Source organism: Cnephaeus nilssonii (assembly GCF_951640355.1).
Source record: "Cnephaeus nilssonii genome assembly, chromosome: 2".
Taxonomy (NCBI): Eukaryota; Metazoa; Chordata; class Mammalia; order Chiroptera; family Vespertilionidae; genus Cnephaeus; species Cnephaeus nilssonii.
The window spans coordinates 10,503,255-10,515,999 of NC_137073.1; the positions used below are offsets into that span (position 1 = coordinate 10,503,255).

The following is a 12,745-nucleotide window of genomic DNA, read 5'->3' on the forward strand; positions in this document are numbered from 1 at the left end:
TCGCGCCCGCTCCAGCCTCTTGTGTGTCCTCGCGCCCCCCGCCCGCCCTCCCCGCGCGCAGTGTGCTCCGCTCCCCCCACCCTCCTCCTCCTTTCCCCCTCCCGCCAGCCCCGCGCACCACCTCCCTGGGTTCCCCCTCCCCCACTGCCGCCTCCTCCTCCTCCTCCCGCCCCAGGGTGAGCACGAGCCACCTCCCTCCCTCCCTCCGCCATGGATCCCGGCAACTGGAGCAGCTTCATCTTCCAGGTAACAACCCCCTCCCCCCGCCCCCACCCCCCCTTCCCACACCCCCTCCCGCCCGCCCTCCCTCCCGTCCCACCCCCCCTCCGCACGCCCGGTGCGCGCGCAGCTGTCCCCCTCCCTCCCTCGCGCCCTCCCCCGCCCTCCCCGAGGCGCCGGCTGGGCGCGCGCGTGGCGGGGGCCGAGGCTGCTCCTTCGCTCCCCCCACCCCGCCCCACCAGGCTCCAACCGCCGCCGCTGCCGCCTGGGCCCCCGCCCCCGGTCCCTGGCCCCGCGGGGCCTCCCGCCCCCACCATCACTGCTGCGCTCCGTGGCCCGCCAGGCGCCCTCCTTCCCTCCCTCCCGCCGGCCGGGGTGCGCGGGCGGCGGGGCGGCCCTCGGGCCATGCGTTCGGTGCGGCCCAGCCTGGCCGGCTGGGGGCGGCGCCCCGAGCCCAGGCCCCACGCGGCCCGCGCCCCCGGCCCCCGCTGAGCCCCAGGGACCCCGCCGTGGCCGAGGCCATGTTCCCCGTGTTCCCTTGCACGCTGCTGGCCCCCCCCTTCCCCGTGCTGGGCCTGGACTCCCGGGGGGTGGGCGGCCTCATGAACTCCTTCCCGCCACCTCAGGGTCACGCCCAGAACCCCCTGCAGGTCGGGGCTGAGCTCCAGTCCCGCTTCTTTGCCTCCCAGGGCTGCGCCCAGAGTCCATTCCAGGTGAGTAGGGGCCGGCAGTGCGGGCCAGGCTGGGAGGGCGCCAACCCAGGGCCGCGGCCTACATGGTGTCTTATCTCCGCAGGCCGCGCCGGCGCCCCCACCCACGCCCCAGGCCCCGACGGCCGAGCCCCTCCAGGTGGACTTGCTCCCGGTTCTCGCCGCCGCCCAGGAGTCCGCCGCTGCCGCTGCTGCTGCCGCCGCTGCAGCCGCCGCCGCTGCCGTTGCTGCAGCGCCTCCAGCCCCGGCCGCCGCTTCCACAGTGGACACAGCGGCTCTGAAGCAGCCGCCCGCACCCCCTCCGCCGGCCCCACCGGTGTCTGCGACCGCTGCCGAGGCTGCGCCCCCTGTTTCTGCCGCCACCATCGCCGCAGCCGCAGCCACCGCCGTCGTATCCCCAACCTCGACGGTCGCCGTGGCCTCGGTTGCATCTGCCTTGGAGAAGAAGACAAAGAGCAAGGGGCCCTACATCTGCGCCCTGTGCGCCAAGGAGTTCAAGAACGGCTACAACCTCCGGAGGCACGAGGCCATCCACACGGGAGCCAAGGCCGGCCGGGTCCCGTCGGGTGCTATGAAGATGCCCACTATGGTGCCCCTGAGCCTCCTGAGCGTGCCCCAACTGAGCGGAGCCGGCGGAGGAGGGGGAGAAGCGGGTGCAGGCGGTGGAGCGGCTGCAGTGGCAGCCGGTGGTGTAGTGACCACAACCGCCTCGGGAAAACGCATCCGGAAGAACCACGCCTGTGAGATGTGCGGCAAGGCCTTCCGCGACGTCTACCATCTGAACCGACACAAGCTGTCGCACTCCGACGAGAAGCCCTACCAGTGCCCTGTGTGCCAACAGCGCTTCAAGCGCAAGGACCGCATGAGCTACCACGTGCGCTCACATGACGGCGCTGTGCACAAGCCCTACAACTGCTCCCACTGTGGCAAGAGCTTCTCCCGGTGTGCACGGGGCCCGGTGTGCACGGGGCCCAGGCCTTGGCCGCTCCCTAGGCCGTGGGGAGGGAGGGACTGCGATGGAGGTGGCCTGGCCTTGGCTGGTGGGGAGGGAGGAGGTTTCTGAGGATGGGGACTGGGAGCCACTCCCAGGGAGGAGGGAGAAAAGCCTCTCTGGGTTACCAGGGAGCAGGGGGTGGTACTTAGCAAAGGGGGTGGGTCTTAGGATTGTTGGAAAGCGTGGCGTGGACAAGGCGGCCCTGCTCCAGGGGAGGGATTTCCTGCCTAACTAGGACTCGGAGGCCCCGGGGCTTGGGAGAAAATGCAGGACCTTGAAAAGGTCTCTTGTACTAGGTTAGGCAGATTTGGGGGCATTTCTACACTGCAGGGCCTAACCCCATCCCCAACGTGTCCCCAGGCCGGATCACCTCAACAGTCACGTCAGACAAGTGCACTCAACAGAGCGGCCCTTCAAATGTGAGGTAGGAGGCCCTCTTCCTGTCTTGGTTTTCATGATTTTGATCCTCATTGTAGTTGTCTGAGTTCAGCCTCTCAGACCCCCTTTTTCTCTCTTTTTGCTTTTTCACTCCATTTTCTCATCCCTTCTTCAAGGCCTCATCGTCTCACTCCCATTTCCTACAGATCAAAGATCCCCAAGGCTCTGATTCCTTTAACCTCTTGTTCCCCTCTCCCCACTCCCTGAAGCTTTAACTCTCCTGACACCCCCCACACCCCTCCCCCTTCCCCAGAAATGTGAGGCAGCTTTTGCTACGAAGGATCGACTGAGGGCGCACACAGTACGACATGAAGAGAAGGTGCCATGTCACGTATGTGGCAAGATGCTGAGCTCGGCTTATATTTCGGACCACATGAAGGTGCACAGCCAGGGCCCTCACCATGTCTGTGAGCTCTGCAACAAAGGTACGTGCTGAGGGATGCTGGGAGGGCCAGGGGCAACGGGTGGGGACAGCCAGAGGCCCTTTCACAGATGTGAGTTCAAGGTGCTGTCACTGAGAGCTCGTGGCATGTAGAGCCCTCTAGGAAGCAAACGAAGCACATCGGGACCACTGAACATCATTAGGTTCTAAGAGGTCGTGGCTGGAAGAGATGATCTACTAGAGAGTCACCTTCTGGGTGTGTGGGGAGGATGGGAATGGGACATGGCTGTTTGGGGAAGGAATGGTCAAGAGCGCCAGTGCCCAAGGGTTGAGAGACAAGGTTTCAGCTGTGCAGCCAGTTTCTCATCTTCGGCTCCTGCGGCCAGGGGAGCACATGGCAGGAGTTTAACAAGCATGCACCCTGCCCCAGTAGCAGAGAAAGCTGCTTTTAAACAGATTGGCTTACTCACTGAGTGACTGGGCTGAGACTGTATGGGCACTGGAGGGAGGGGACACAGCCGTCTCTACTGAGGGTCAGCCCTTCAAGTGGCTAGGAATCAGTGGCCTGTCACCCCAGGAGAGATCCCTCAGCCACAGGGAATGGGTTCTGGGTACCAATGCCAAGGAGCGGACATTACTCAACTAGGTCCGAAGCTCAGGGTGGGGCTGTGACCTACCCGCCCCAGCAGAGTAGTTGGCCCCAGGTTACCAAGGATGTGGGAGGAGGACAGGGCCATCTGAGGAGAGTGTCCCCAGCCTAGGAGAATAACCCCGTCTCTGGGGTCTCCACCTGGCTGACCCCATCCCCCAATCCCAATCCACCCCCCCCCCCCCATAGGCTTCACCACGGCAGCATACCTGCGCATCCACGCGGTGAAGGACCATGGGCTCCAGGCCCCGCGGGCTGACCGCATCCTGTGCAAGCTGTGCAGCGTGCACTGCAAGACCCCTGCCCAGCTGGCCGGCCACATGCAGACCCATCTAGGGGGGGCCACCCCCCCTGTCCCGGGAGATGCCCCCCAGCCACAGCCCACCTGCTGAGGGGGACCCCCGCACCCACCAGGCAAGGCGTGGGACATGGCTTGGGGGAGATGGTGTGTGTGGGACAAGGGGGCTCAAGGGGCCCAATAGGGGATCTCAGGAAGGCCAGGGATGTCCATCTATCACTCAGGTTAGGGAGACTTCTGGGAACAGAGAGGGCCCTTCAGGAGAACTGGGTAAGGATGCAGGCCGAAGCCTCTGGGGACCAAACAGGAAGTGAGCAACGGCTGTGTCCCAGGGGAGGGAGTCTGGGAAAGAGTCTGGGGCCAAGGGCTAGGCTCTTGCCATGCAGATGGCGCTGTGATGTGATGTTTTTCACCGTGCAGGTACCGGTGAGGTCTGTCCAATGGCAGCGGCGGCAGCGGCAGCAGCGGCAGCGGCAGCAGCTGCATCAGTGGCAGCCCCTCCCACAGCTGTGGGCTCCCTCTCTGGGGCCGAGGGGGTGCCTGTGAGCTCTCAGCCACTTCCCTCCCAGCCTTGGTGAACTCCTAGTTGGTGAGGGGGAGAGGGGAGAATGGAGGAAAGTCCCTTGGTGTCCTTTCCCCCTCCTCTCTTCCCATCAACTCCTCACTGCTTCCCCCACCACCCAAGGAGCCTCCTGAAGGAAAGGAGGAAGAGATGTTTTCTTAGGGGAATTCACTAGGTTTTAACCATTCGTTTCTCCTCCTCTTCTCCCTATCAGACCTGACCCCACACACACCTGTCCCCTTGGTTGTGTTCGAGCCCCCTGGACAGTGGGCAGGGATGGCAGAGGACAGGAGCGGCCACTGCCTTCACCCCTCTCCTCTCTGTAACCCCCTGCCCTGCCCTTCCAGGGATTTGTGAGCCTCCTCCCTTGATGGTCCTTCTTGCTCTCCTTCCAGTCCCCCCCTACTGTCTGCTGCCCCTCCCTGGGGAGTTGGTGCTTTTTTTTTTCCAGGGGGAGGGAGGAGAGAAAGGAGGGGAATCAAAGATTCTGTCCTAGAGAGGGGGAAAGGTGAGATTTGAGAAGGGGCGGAAGCAGGGAAGGCAAAGGTTTGTACCTTCGTAAGGCGGGGTTGTTTAGGGTCAGGCCCTAAGCATACTCCTCAAGAATCTGTCAGGGGAAAACAAGTCAAGGGGAGCAAAAGGAGCTACTTGGGCCAGAGGCAGGACAAGAAATGGAACTTTAGGAGGCCAGGGTAAATGGGGAGATCCAGGGACTAGAGGTGCTGCCTGGGGGTGGAGGAAGGCAGCTGCAGTGTCTCCCCCTTTCCTCTTCCACCCCAGCTCCAGCCCTGGCCTTTTTATCCCTCTCCCCCAAGATAGAAGCTGTGGCCCTGGCCATGTCATCGTGTTCCTGTGTCCCCTGCATGTTCCCTACCCTTCACCCCCTCCTCTTGGCGTGGATCCCATTACAATAAATTTTAAATAAAAACTTGGCTCTGGCTTGAATGAATTGCTCTCACCAAAGTCCCTGTTCCCACCCCCAAGGGGTCTGGCTCCTCCCTCCCAGAGGTGGGAGTGGGGGTACCCAATCAACAGGCCCAGAATAGCCAGCTATTGCAGGTTTGAAGAGGCTTGGCTTAGAAACCCAAACAGTTGCTAGAATCCAGCCAAATACTAACACATCCTTAAGGCCCTGAGGTGATGGCTGATGATGTGGCTGCAGAAAGGTTGGGAGGTCTGAACCCTAAGGCTACGAGCAGTGGGGCTGAGAAGAAAAACCGCACTTGTCCCTTCCATTCCTGCCGTGGCCCACCCTGTCTTCACTGGGACTCTGCCCCAGCCCCTTCCTTCTGTTCCAGACTGCCCCTGCGGCCTCTGCCCTGCCCCCTTGTACTTCCCTCCCGGTCCTTGCTTTCCTTCCCAGGGACCCTTGAGCCTTCCAGTACCAATTTCTGCGGCTGCTTCTGAAGTAGAGGGACTCTGCAGCCTCCCTTCTCTTGAAACCCCACCCTGCAGCCTCCCCAAGTTTTGCCTTATCTCCCTCTCTCCGCTCGGAGGGGTGCGTCCACCCAGTATTGCCTCTCACCCTGGACCCGCCTCTTCGCAGATCCCTCTCCGCTTCACCCAACCCCCTGCCTCTGCCAGGAACCCCGGTGACCGTTGGCGGGAGGGGCCCGGGACTTGGGAAGGGGATACCCCCAGGAGGTGCGCGTGGGAAGGAGCAGGGAGCTGGCGCGAGTGGTCCCCCAGCCGGTTGCCTGGGTAACACGGGCCTGGCACGCGTGGCTCCCTTGGGCGGGCCTGGAGGGGCGGGGGCAGCGCGTGCGGCAGCAGAGCTGAGCGCAGGGGAGGGGACGGGAGAGGAGGGGAAGAGCGGAGCGACCTGAGAGGAGGGGATGAGCAGAGCGGAGGGGAGACCCGCCGCCTCCCTCCCTTGCTCGCTCGCTGACTCGCTCCCTCCCGGGCTGCGGCTGCTGCAACGGCGGCAGCGGGAGCAGTCTGGAGGCCGGCGTTGAGGTGAGACGGATGGACTGAGGCTGCGGGTAGGAGTGGACGGACTGCAGAGGCCGGGGAGGGCTGCACTGCACAGGAATACGGGCGCATGGCCTCTTGGCTGGTGGTGCTGGGCGCGCCAAGCCAATGGAAGGAGGCGCCGGGGGCACCCCGGGGACAAGGGGATCCCTGGGAGAGGGGCTGAGAAGGGGCTCAGAGGAGATGCCCAGGACCCTCTGGGAGGAGCGGGAGCATCTGCGCCCCAAACACGCAACAAGAAAACCGCACCCACTGGCGCCCAGGTAGGGGAGGATGCGGGAGTGGAATGTGAGTATGGGCCCTCTGCCTAGTCTGCCTGTCGGAGTATGTGGGTGCCTGCACAGCTTGATTTTGAGGTGCTGGGACATCCGCTAGGATCTGGGAGGCTGGATCTTGTTGGGGGTACCCAGGAAAAGACCATGGGGAGGGTCCTGCTTACAAAGGGTTAATCTTCCCAGGGTTCTCCAAGCAGAAGAATTTGAGCAGAGCACCCCTCCCCAGAGATGTCCCACCCCAAGGCAAAGGAAACCCCAACTTTTCTTCCTCTCCCCAGAGGCAGCCCAAGGCTGGCGCCGAGACAGGAGCATAACCCTCTTAGGCTGCAGTGCCGAGAGCTGTCTCTTCCCTCCTCACACCAAGCTCATCTCCTCCTCTTCCAGGATTTGCTGCTGTCTCTGCTGCTCCATCCTCCCCACAGAGGCCCTCTCACCTCTCCCATCACAAGATGGCAGCCAGCAGCTCTGAAGTCTCTGAGATAAAGGGGATAGAGGAGGGTCCCCAGACCCAGGGCGAAGGGCCTGGCCATTCTGAGGCTGGAACTGGCCCTCCCCAGGTCCCAGCTGAGGTCCCAGCGGAGCCAGAGGCCCTGCAGCCAGGTCCAGACATCACTCTGGACCCTGTGGACTCAGAGGCCAAGGCTGGGCTGGCTCCAGAAATCACAGAGACCCCAACAGGGGCCCCAGAAACAGCCCAGGCCAAAGATCTTAGCTCAAGCCCAGGAGGGGAACCAAAGGCAAACTCCAGGCCCAAAGAAGTATGCCAAGAGCCAGCATCCAAGCCAGAAATGAGCAAAGAGGCCACTGCCGGCCAGGGGTCGGACCCGGAACCTGCGGGCCTGTGTGAGCCAGCCTCAGAGCCCACCCCGCAGCGGGACCTCCAGTCAGGTTCCCAGCCCACTCCCAAGCCAGCCCTTCAGACGGAGCCCCCTATCCAGGAGGACCCCACCCCCGAGGTCTTGACTGAGAGCGTGGGGGAGAAGCAGGAGAACGGGGCAGTAGTTCCCCTGCAGGCTGGCGATGGGGAAGAGGGTCCAGCTCCCCAGCCTCACTCATCACCCTCAACAAAACCCCCCCCAGCCAATGGGGCTCCCCCCCGCGTGCTGCAGCAGCTTGTTGAGGAGGACCGAGTAGGAAGGGCTCACAGTGGGCACCCAGGATCTCCCCGAGGTAGCCTGAGCCGCCACCCCAGCTCCCAGCTAGCAGGATCTGGGGTAGAGGGGGGTGAAGGCACCCAGAAACCTCGCGACTACATCATCCTCGCCATCCTGTCCTGCTTCTGCCCCATGTGGCCTGTCAACATCGTGGCCTTCGCTTATGCCGTTATGGTGAGCCCCACGAGACCCGGGCCCAAGCCTGCTGTGGCTCCCCACTACCTGCACTGGAACAAAGCCCCAGAATAGCCTGGCTTTCCCTCTGCATGGATCTCGCTTCCAAATTACAGGGCTTCACCCTCTGAGCCACTATGGCCCCACTCCTTCAGGTGGGAGGGATGGCCAGACATGTTTCACACAGCCTTGCTGACCTATGCCCTCCTCCCTCTGTCTCTCCAACTCTCCTTCCTCCCTAACCACGGGCTGGCCTATCTCCTCTGGATGACTTTCACCTGGTCCGTGCTGAGCTGGCTTCTCCTGACCTGGCCACGATGCCCCACTCCTCACCCTAATCTCAGTCCCGGAACAGCCTGCAGCAGGGGGATGTGGATGGGGCCCAGCGTCTGGGTCGAGTGGCGAAGCTTTTAAGCATCGTGGCGCTGGTAGGGGGGGTCCTCATCATCATCGCCTCCTGTGTCATCAACTTGGGCGGTGAGTGGGGGTCTGGGACAGGCTGGGAGGAATGGAAGGGCTGGCAAGGGCAGCGTTACTAACCCCCTGCCCCTGCTCTCTCCTGTCTGTCTCCCCTACTTGTCCTTTGTCTCTCCTTGTCTCCCCCACCCACTGTCTCTTTCTCGGTCCCTCCCTCTCCTCTTCCACAGTGTATAAGTGAGGGGCTCTGCCCTGCACTCCAAGACTTTTCTTCCTGTTGGGAGCTGTCTTGGGCCCACCCTCCCCTGCTCCCCTGCCGGGAGCCCAATCGATGGCCCAGGCCCGCACCCATAGGGACCAAGGGAGCCTGGGCAGCCTTGTTTACAGCTTCTTTCCTGTTCCTGCATCTTGCCAGGCTCCTCCGCCAACCGTAGGCCTCCCTTCCCCCTGCACCGTGTCCAGTCTTCCTGCACTTCTGCCTGCAGCCAGCCCGGCCTCCGGGCCTCCCGATCCCTGCACTTCTGGAAACCTCCCTGAACATCTCCCAACTCTCTTCGCTCTCAGCCTCCCTGCATTTCTCCCGACTTGCACTTCTTCAAACCTCCCAAATGCCCTGCACTTCCAACCTGGTCTCCACCCCCCACTCACCCCCAACTTTCATTGTCTTGCCATCTTCCCCCATTCCTTTATTCCTTCTCTCCTTTCTCATCTCTCCCTCCCTCTCCACACCCTCCTCCCTGTTCCTCTTCCTGCCTCATCTCCCCTCAGCATCCTTTCCTCCCCCTAAGGGTCCTCTCCTCTGATTTTTCTGCTGTCACTGATTATTCTGCAAAAACTCCAGCACTTAGATCAGGCTGGGAAAGGGCAGCAATGTCGGGAGAGGACCCTCTAGCCCAGGGCTGTTCTCTGTTGGCACGACCCAGGTCCGACCCAGGTCCGGATGCCTCCAGGGCGCCACGGGGTCGCAGAGCTGGCCGGCCAGGGCTCCTTTGGGGACTTGTGCGGGAGTGGTGAGCGCAGTTCCGAACACCTGGGAGAAGGGAGGGGTGCAGCTACCGCCCCTCCCCGGTCGGCCCTAATTTATTGACCTGCCCCACCTGGGCTTTTTAACCCAGGCGGCAAGTTTCTTAAAGGCGAGGACTGGGGTGGCTCACGTGCTTTGTAACGAAAGAACCCCCCAAATAGGACCAAAGCTACCAGACAGGAGCGAGGGAGGGACGGGGCGCTACATAATTATTTTCTAAGAGGAGGGAAGTGTGTTGCACGCGATCTTCCGCTAGGGAGGCAGAGACCGAGCTACAACGCGGTTTGGAGTTAGCGGGTTTTTTGTTTTATGGGGGGGAAAAAAACACACCAAAAAAACTAAAAGTCTACAAAAAAAAAAAGGATACATTAAACTAATTCTCCCTTTTTGTATGCCGGATGCTGCATGAGTCTGAAACACCAATAAATGGAGACTGCATGAAACTCGCTTCCAGCCTCAGTTGGTCCTCACGTTGGTCCGCCACCGGGTGCGCAAGTACTGCCGCTTTGGGGGCGAACCCACTGGGTAGTGCGCACCCGCACCGCGCCGACGGCCATCTTTCCTGCGGGCGAAGCCTGTCGAGCCCAAGCGCCCGCCTGCGCATGTGCGAGCTTCCCGCTTCCCCTTCCCGAGCAGCTTCACTAGCGTGGAGCCGCCGCGCCGTCTCTGCGCCTGCGTGCTGCGACCCTGCGCCGCCCGCGGCGGGGCTGAGCTCCAGGTGCGTACGGCGGCGGAGGTGGCGGCTCCGCGAGCGGCGGAGAGGGGCGGTGTGCCGGCGAGCAGAGCGCTCCGGCGGGGCAGCGGGTTCTGCCGTAGCCTGGGCACTCGCAGCACCGGATCCCTATCCGTGGGCGGGGGCCTTGGAGGAAGCTGAGCGCCCCCTCCCGGGGACGGGCGGTCTGGTCGCAGGGATCGCTGGTGGAGCCCGATTGGTTGGAGAGACATCCTTAGGGACACCCCGGGGGAGCCCAGTTCCCGGGGGACCGGGGCCCCCAGCTTAGGACTCCTGCCTCACCTATCATCCCAGGGTTCCTTCCTTAGTGGCTTATGTCCCTTGTCCGGGGTCATGGAGACATTGTGGCCACCCCGGCGGCGCCTCTGTCTGAAGAAGGGGAAGTGACCTCCGGCCTCCAGGCTCTGGCCGTGGGAGATACCGCAGGCCCTTCGGCTTCGGCCAATAGAGGCGAGGAAGAGGGGGAAGGAGGCCGGGAGGAGGCCGAGCGTGAGGGGCCTGGGGTCGAGGAGGGGCAGGGAGAAGCCCCCAGCGCTGAGGGGGAAGAGCGTGCCCAGGCAGACTCCGAGGACTGGTGCGTGCCCTGCAGCGATGAGGAGGTGGAGCTGCCCGCCGACGGGCAGTCCTGGATGCCGCCCCCCTCCGAAATCCAGCGGCTCTATGAACTGCTGGCTGCCCAGGGTACCCTGGAGCTTCAGGCCGAGATCCTGCCCCGCCGGCCACCCACTCCTGAGGCTCAGAGTGAAGAGGAGAGATCCGATGAGGAGCCCGAGGCCAAAGAGGAGAAAGAGGAAAAGTGAGGGCACACCCTTATGCCTTGTCCTTGGGTTGGTCCCTGAAGCCTGGAGGAAATGGCGAGGGGGGTGGGACTCAGGAGCATGGAAAACGGAGGGAGGGAAGAGAGCAGGAGTGGGTGTGTTTGGGGAGACCACCCTCACCCTTCACTGTTTGTCCACCTGTCTCAGACCGCACATGCCCACAGAATTTGACTTTGATGATGAGCCAATGACACCAAAGGACTCCCTGATTGACCGGAGACGCACTCCAGGTACTGACAAGAGGGAGGGGAGAGTGGGGGGAGGTGAAGGGCTTCTGCTCCCACTTACCCAAAAAGGGACTCTCAAAGAGGCCGTTGTTTGGTGCCTTGGTTGTTCTGCAACTTGCTGCTGCAGGGGAGCGCATGCACACAGGGGTGCCATCCTTTCAGCTTAAACCTATAACCCTATATTCCTTTCAGAGAATTCCCCAGGTAATTCTATCATGGCTCCCATTTCCTTTCTCTCCATTCTCCCCAGAAGTCCAGGTCTTCCTGGTCATTCATTATTATCTAGGTTCACACCCCTATACTCCTGTGTACGTCTCCTAACCTGACCCAATTTTCACCCTGTATGCCTTCCTAGAATTTACCCTTAGAGCCATTCTTGATTTCTCTTTCTCTTACTGCAACACTCAAGCCAGCAGCAGCAAGTCCAGTAGCTCTGCCTCCACATTTCCAAGTTCATCTGCAACTTTCTTTATTTTTTTTAATATATTTTTATTGATTTCAGAGAGGAAGGGAGAGGAAGAGAGAGATAGAAACATCAATGATGAGAGAGAATCACCGATTGGCTGCCTCCTGCACGCCCCCCATTGGGGATCGAGTCCACAACCTGGGCATGTGCCCCTGACTGGAATTGAACCCGGGACCCTTTGGTCCACAGGCCGATGCTCTATCCACTGAGCCAAACCAGCTAGGGCGCATCTGCAACTTTCAACACCATCCGCTCATCCAAGCCACCATCTCTTGTCTGGATAGTTGCGTTAGCACCGTCCTGATCTCTCTGCCTCCAATCTGAGTGACTAGAATGATCCTTTTAGAACATAAATCACGTCACTTCTCTGTCTGAAATCCTCCAAAGGTTTCCATTGCTGGGAAGAGAGGGGAGAGCGTGTTGAGAGAGAATCCAACCCCCACCTAGGCTTCCAAAGGCATTTCCATTTCAAATAAGATCCAAGCCCTGGCCGGTTTGGCTCAGTGGATAGAGCATCGGCCTGCGAACTGAAGGTCCCAGGTTCAATTCCGGTCAAGGGCACGTCTGGGCTGTGGGCTCGATCCCCAGTGGGGGACTTGCAGGAGGCAGCCGATCCATGATTCTCTCTCATTGTGGATGGTTCTATCTCTGTCTCCCTCTTCCTTCCTCTCTGAAATCAATAAAAATACAAAAAATAAAATAAGATCCAAACCCCTTATCAGGGCCTCCACCTCATTTCTTTGGCCTCAGCTTTCGTGTCTCTGCAGCTCTCTACACTCTTTGAACAGACCTCCGTTTCTACCCTGGGGCCTTTGCACTGCTCTCCACTGCCAGGTCTTCCCTGGTAATTCCCCAAGTGGTTAGTAGCATCCAGGCAGGTGCACGTGGCCTCACCCCCTTCCACATTTCTCACCTTCCCTCTCCAGGAAGCTCCGCCCGGAGCCAGAAACGGGAAGCCCGCCTGGACAAAGTCCTCTCGGACATGAAGCGACACAAGAAGCTGGAGGAGCAGATCCTTCGTACTGGCAGGGACCTGTTTAGCCTGGACTCAGGGGACCCCAGCCCCGCCAGCCCCCCACTGCGGTCCTCAGGGAGTAGTCTCTTCCCCCGGCAGCGGAAATACTGACTGGTGCTGCCTGAGGCTGCAGTGTGTCCCTGCTGGGGCCTCGGCCTTCCTGCCCTAACCCTGGTGCTGGGAAACTTGGGGAGAGGAGGGGGACGCCAAAGCCCCAAC

At 61.5% G+C, this 12,745-nt stretch overlaps 3 protein-coding genes across 8 annotated transcripts; all 3 read left to right on the forward strand.

Moving 5' to 3' along the window:
* The first annotated feature begins 98 nt into the window (after positions 1 to 98).
* On the forward strand, positions 99 to 5,180 carry MAZ (MYC associated zinc finger protein). Of its 5 annotated transcripts, XM_079784147.1 has the most exons (7): positions 99 to 246; positions 846 to 932; positions 1,015 to 1,871; positions 2,284 to 2,347; positions 2,615 to 2,786; positions 3,582 to 3,806; positions 4,111 to 4,248. In XM_079784147.1, exons 1-6 carry the CDS (start codon positions 211 to 213, stop codon positions 3,782 to 3,784), a joined length of 1,419 nt encoding a protein of 472 aa, XP_079640273.1. In that variant the 5' UTR covers positions 99 to 210; the 3' UTR covers positions 3,785 to 3,806; positions 4,111 to 4,248. The 5 variants fall into 5 exon arrangements, with proteins under 5 accessions (XP_079640273.1, XP_079640274.1, XP_079640275.1 ...); XM_079784148.1 differs by lacking the exon at positions 3,582 to 3,806 and having other exon boundaries at positions 101 to 246; positions 4,111 to 5,180; XM_079784149.1 differs by lacking the exon at positions 99 to 246 and having other exon boundaries at positions 374 to 932.
* Positions 5,181 to 6,060: 880 nt separating this feature from the next.
* Positions 6,061 to 10,983, forward strand: PRRT2 (proline rich transmembrane protein 2). Of its 2 annotated transcripts, XM_079784214.1 has the most exons (6): positions 6,061 to 6,208; positions 6,883 to 7,826; positions 8,171 to 8,303; positions 9,167 to 9,985; positions 10,681 to 10,796; positions 10,966 to 10,983. In XM_079784214.1, the coding sequence occupies exons 2-4, from the start codon at positions 6,948 to 6,950 to the stop codon at positions 9,328 to 9,330; spliced, it is 1,176 nt and encodes a 391-aa protein (XP_079640340.1). In that variant the 5' UTR covers positions 6,061 to 6,208; positions 6,883 to 6,947; the 3' UTR covers positions 9,331 to 9,985; positions 10,681 to 10,796; positions 10,966 to 10,983. The 2 variants fall into 2 exon arrangements, with proteins under 2 accessions (XP_079640340.1, XP_079640339.1); XM_079784213.1 differs by lacking the exon at positions 10,966 to 10,983 and having other exon boundaries at positions 10,590 to 10,722.
* PAGR1 (PAXIP1 associated glutamate rich protein 1) lies at positions 9,992 to 12,644 on the forward strand. The gene is made up of 3 exons (XM_079784358.1): positions 9,992 to 10,796; positions 10,966 to 11,048; positions 12,438 to 12,644. Exons 1-3 carry the CDS (start codon positions 10,315 to 10,317, stop codon positions 12,635 to 12,637), a joined length of 765 nt encoding a protein of 254 aa, XP_079640484.1. The 5' UTR covers positions 9,992 to 10,314; the 3' UTR covers positions 12,638 to 12,644.
* The last annotated feature ends 101 nt before the right edge of the window (positions 12,645 to 12,745 follow it).

Excerpts from the sequence above, each read along its gene's own strand:
- PAGR1 (XM_079784358.1), top strand. The coding sequence starts at position 10,315 with ATGTCCCTTGTCCGGGGTCATGGAGACATTGTGGCCACCCCGGCGGCG. Across the intron at positions 10,797-10,965 it reads AAAGAGGAGAAAGAGGAAAA|ACCGCACATGCCCACAGAAT; the intron begins GTGAGGGCACAC and ends CACCTGTCTCAG. Across the intron at positions 11,049-12,437 it reads TGACCGGAGACGCACTCCAG|GAAGCTCCGCCCGGAGCCAG; the intron begins GTACTGACAAGA and ends TTCCCTCTCCAG.
- PRRT2 (XM_079784214.1), top strand. The coding sequence starts at position 6,948 with ATGGCAGCCAGCAGCTCTGAAGTCTCTGAGATAAAGGGGATAGAGGAG. Across the intron at positions 7,827-8,170 it reads CCTTCGCTTATGCCGTTATG|TCCCGGAACAGCCTGCAGCA; the intron begins GTGAGCCCCACG and ends CCCTAATCTCAG. Across the intron at positions 8,304-9,166 it reads CTGTGTCATCAACTTGGGCG|GTCCGACCCAGGTCCGGATG; the intron begins GTGAGTGGGGGT and ends GGCACGACCCAG.
- MAZ (XM_079784149.1), top strand. The coding sequence starts at position 741 with ATGTTCCCCGTGTTCCCTTGCACGCTGCTGGCCCCCCCCTTCCCCGTG. Across the intron at positions 2,348-2,614 it reads AGCGGCCCTTCAAATGTGAG|AAATGTGAGGCAGCTTTTGC; the intron begins GTAGGAGGCCCT and ends CCCCTTCCCCAG. Across the intron at positions 2,787-3,581 it reads CTGTGAGCTCTGCAACAAAG|GCTTCACCACGGCAGCATAC; the intron begins GTACGTGCTGAG and ends CCCCCCCCATAG.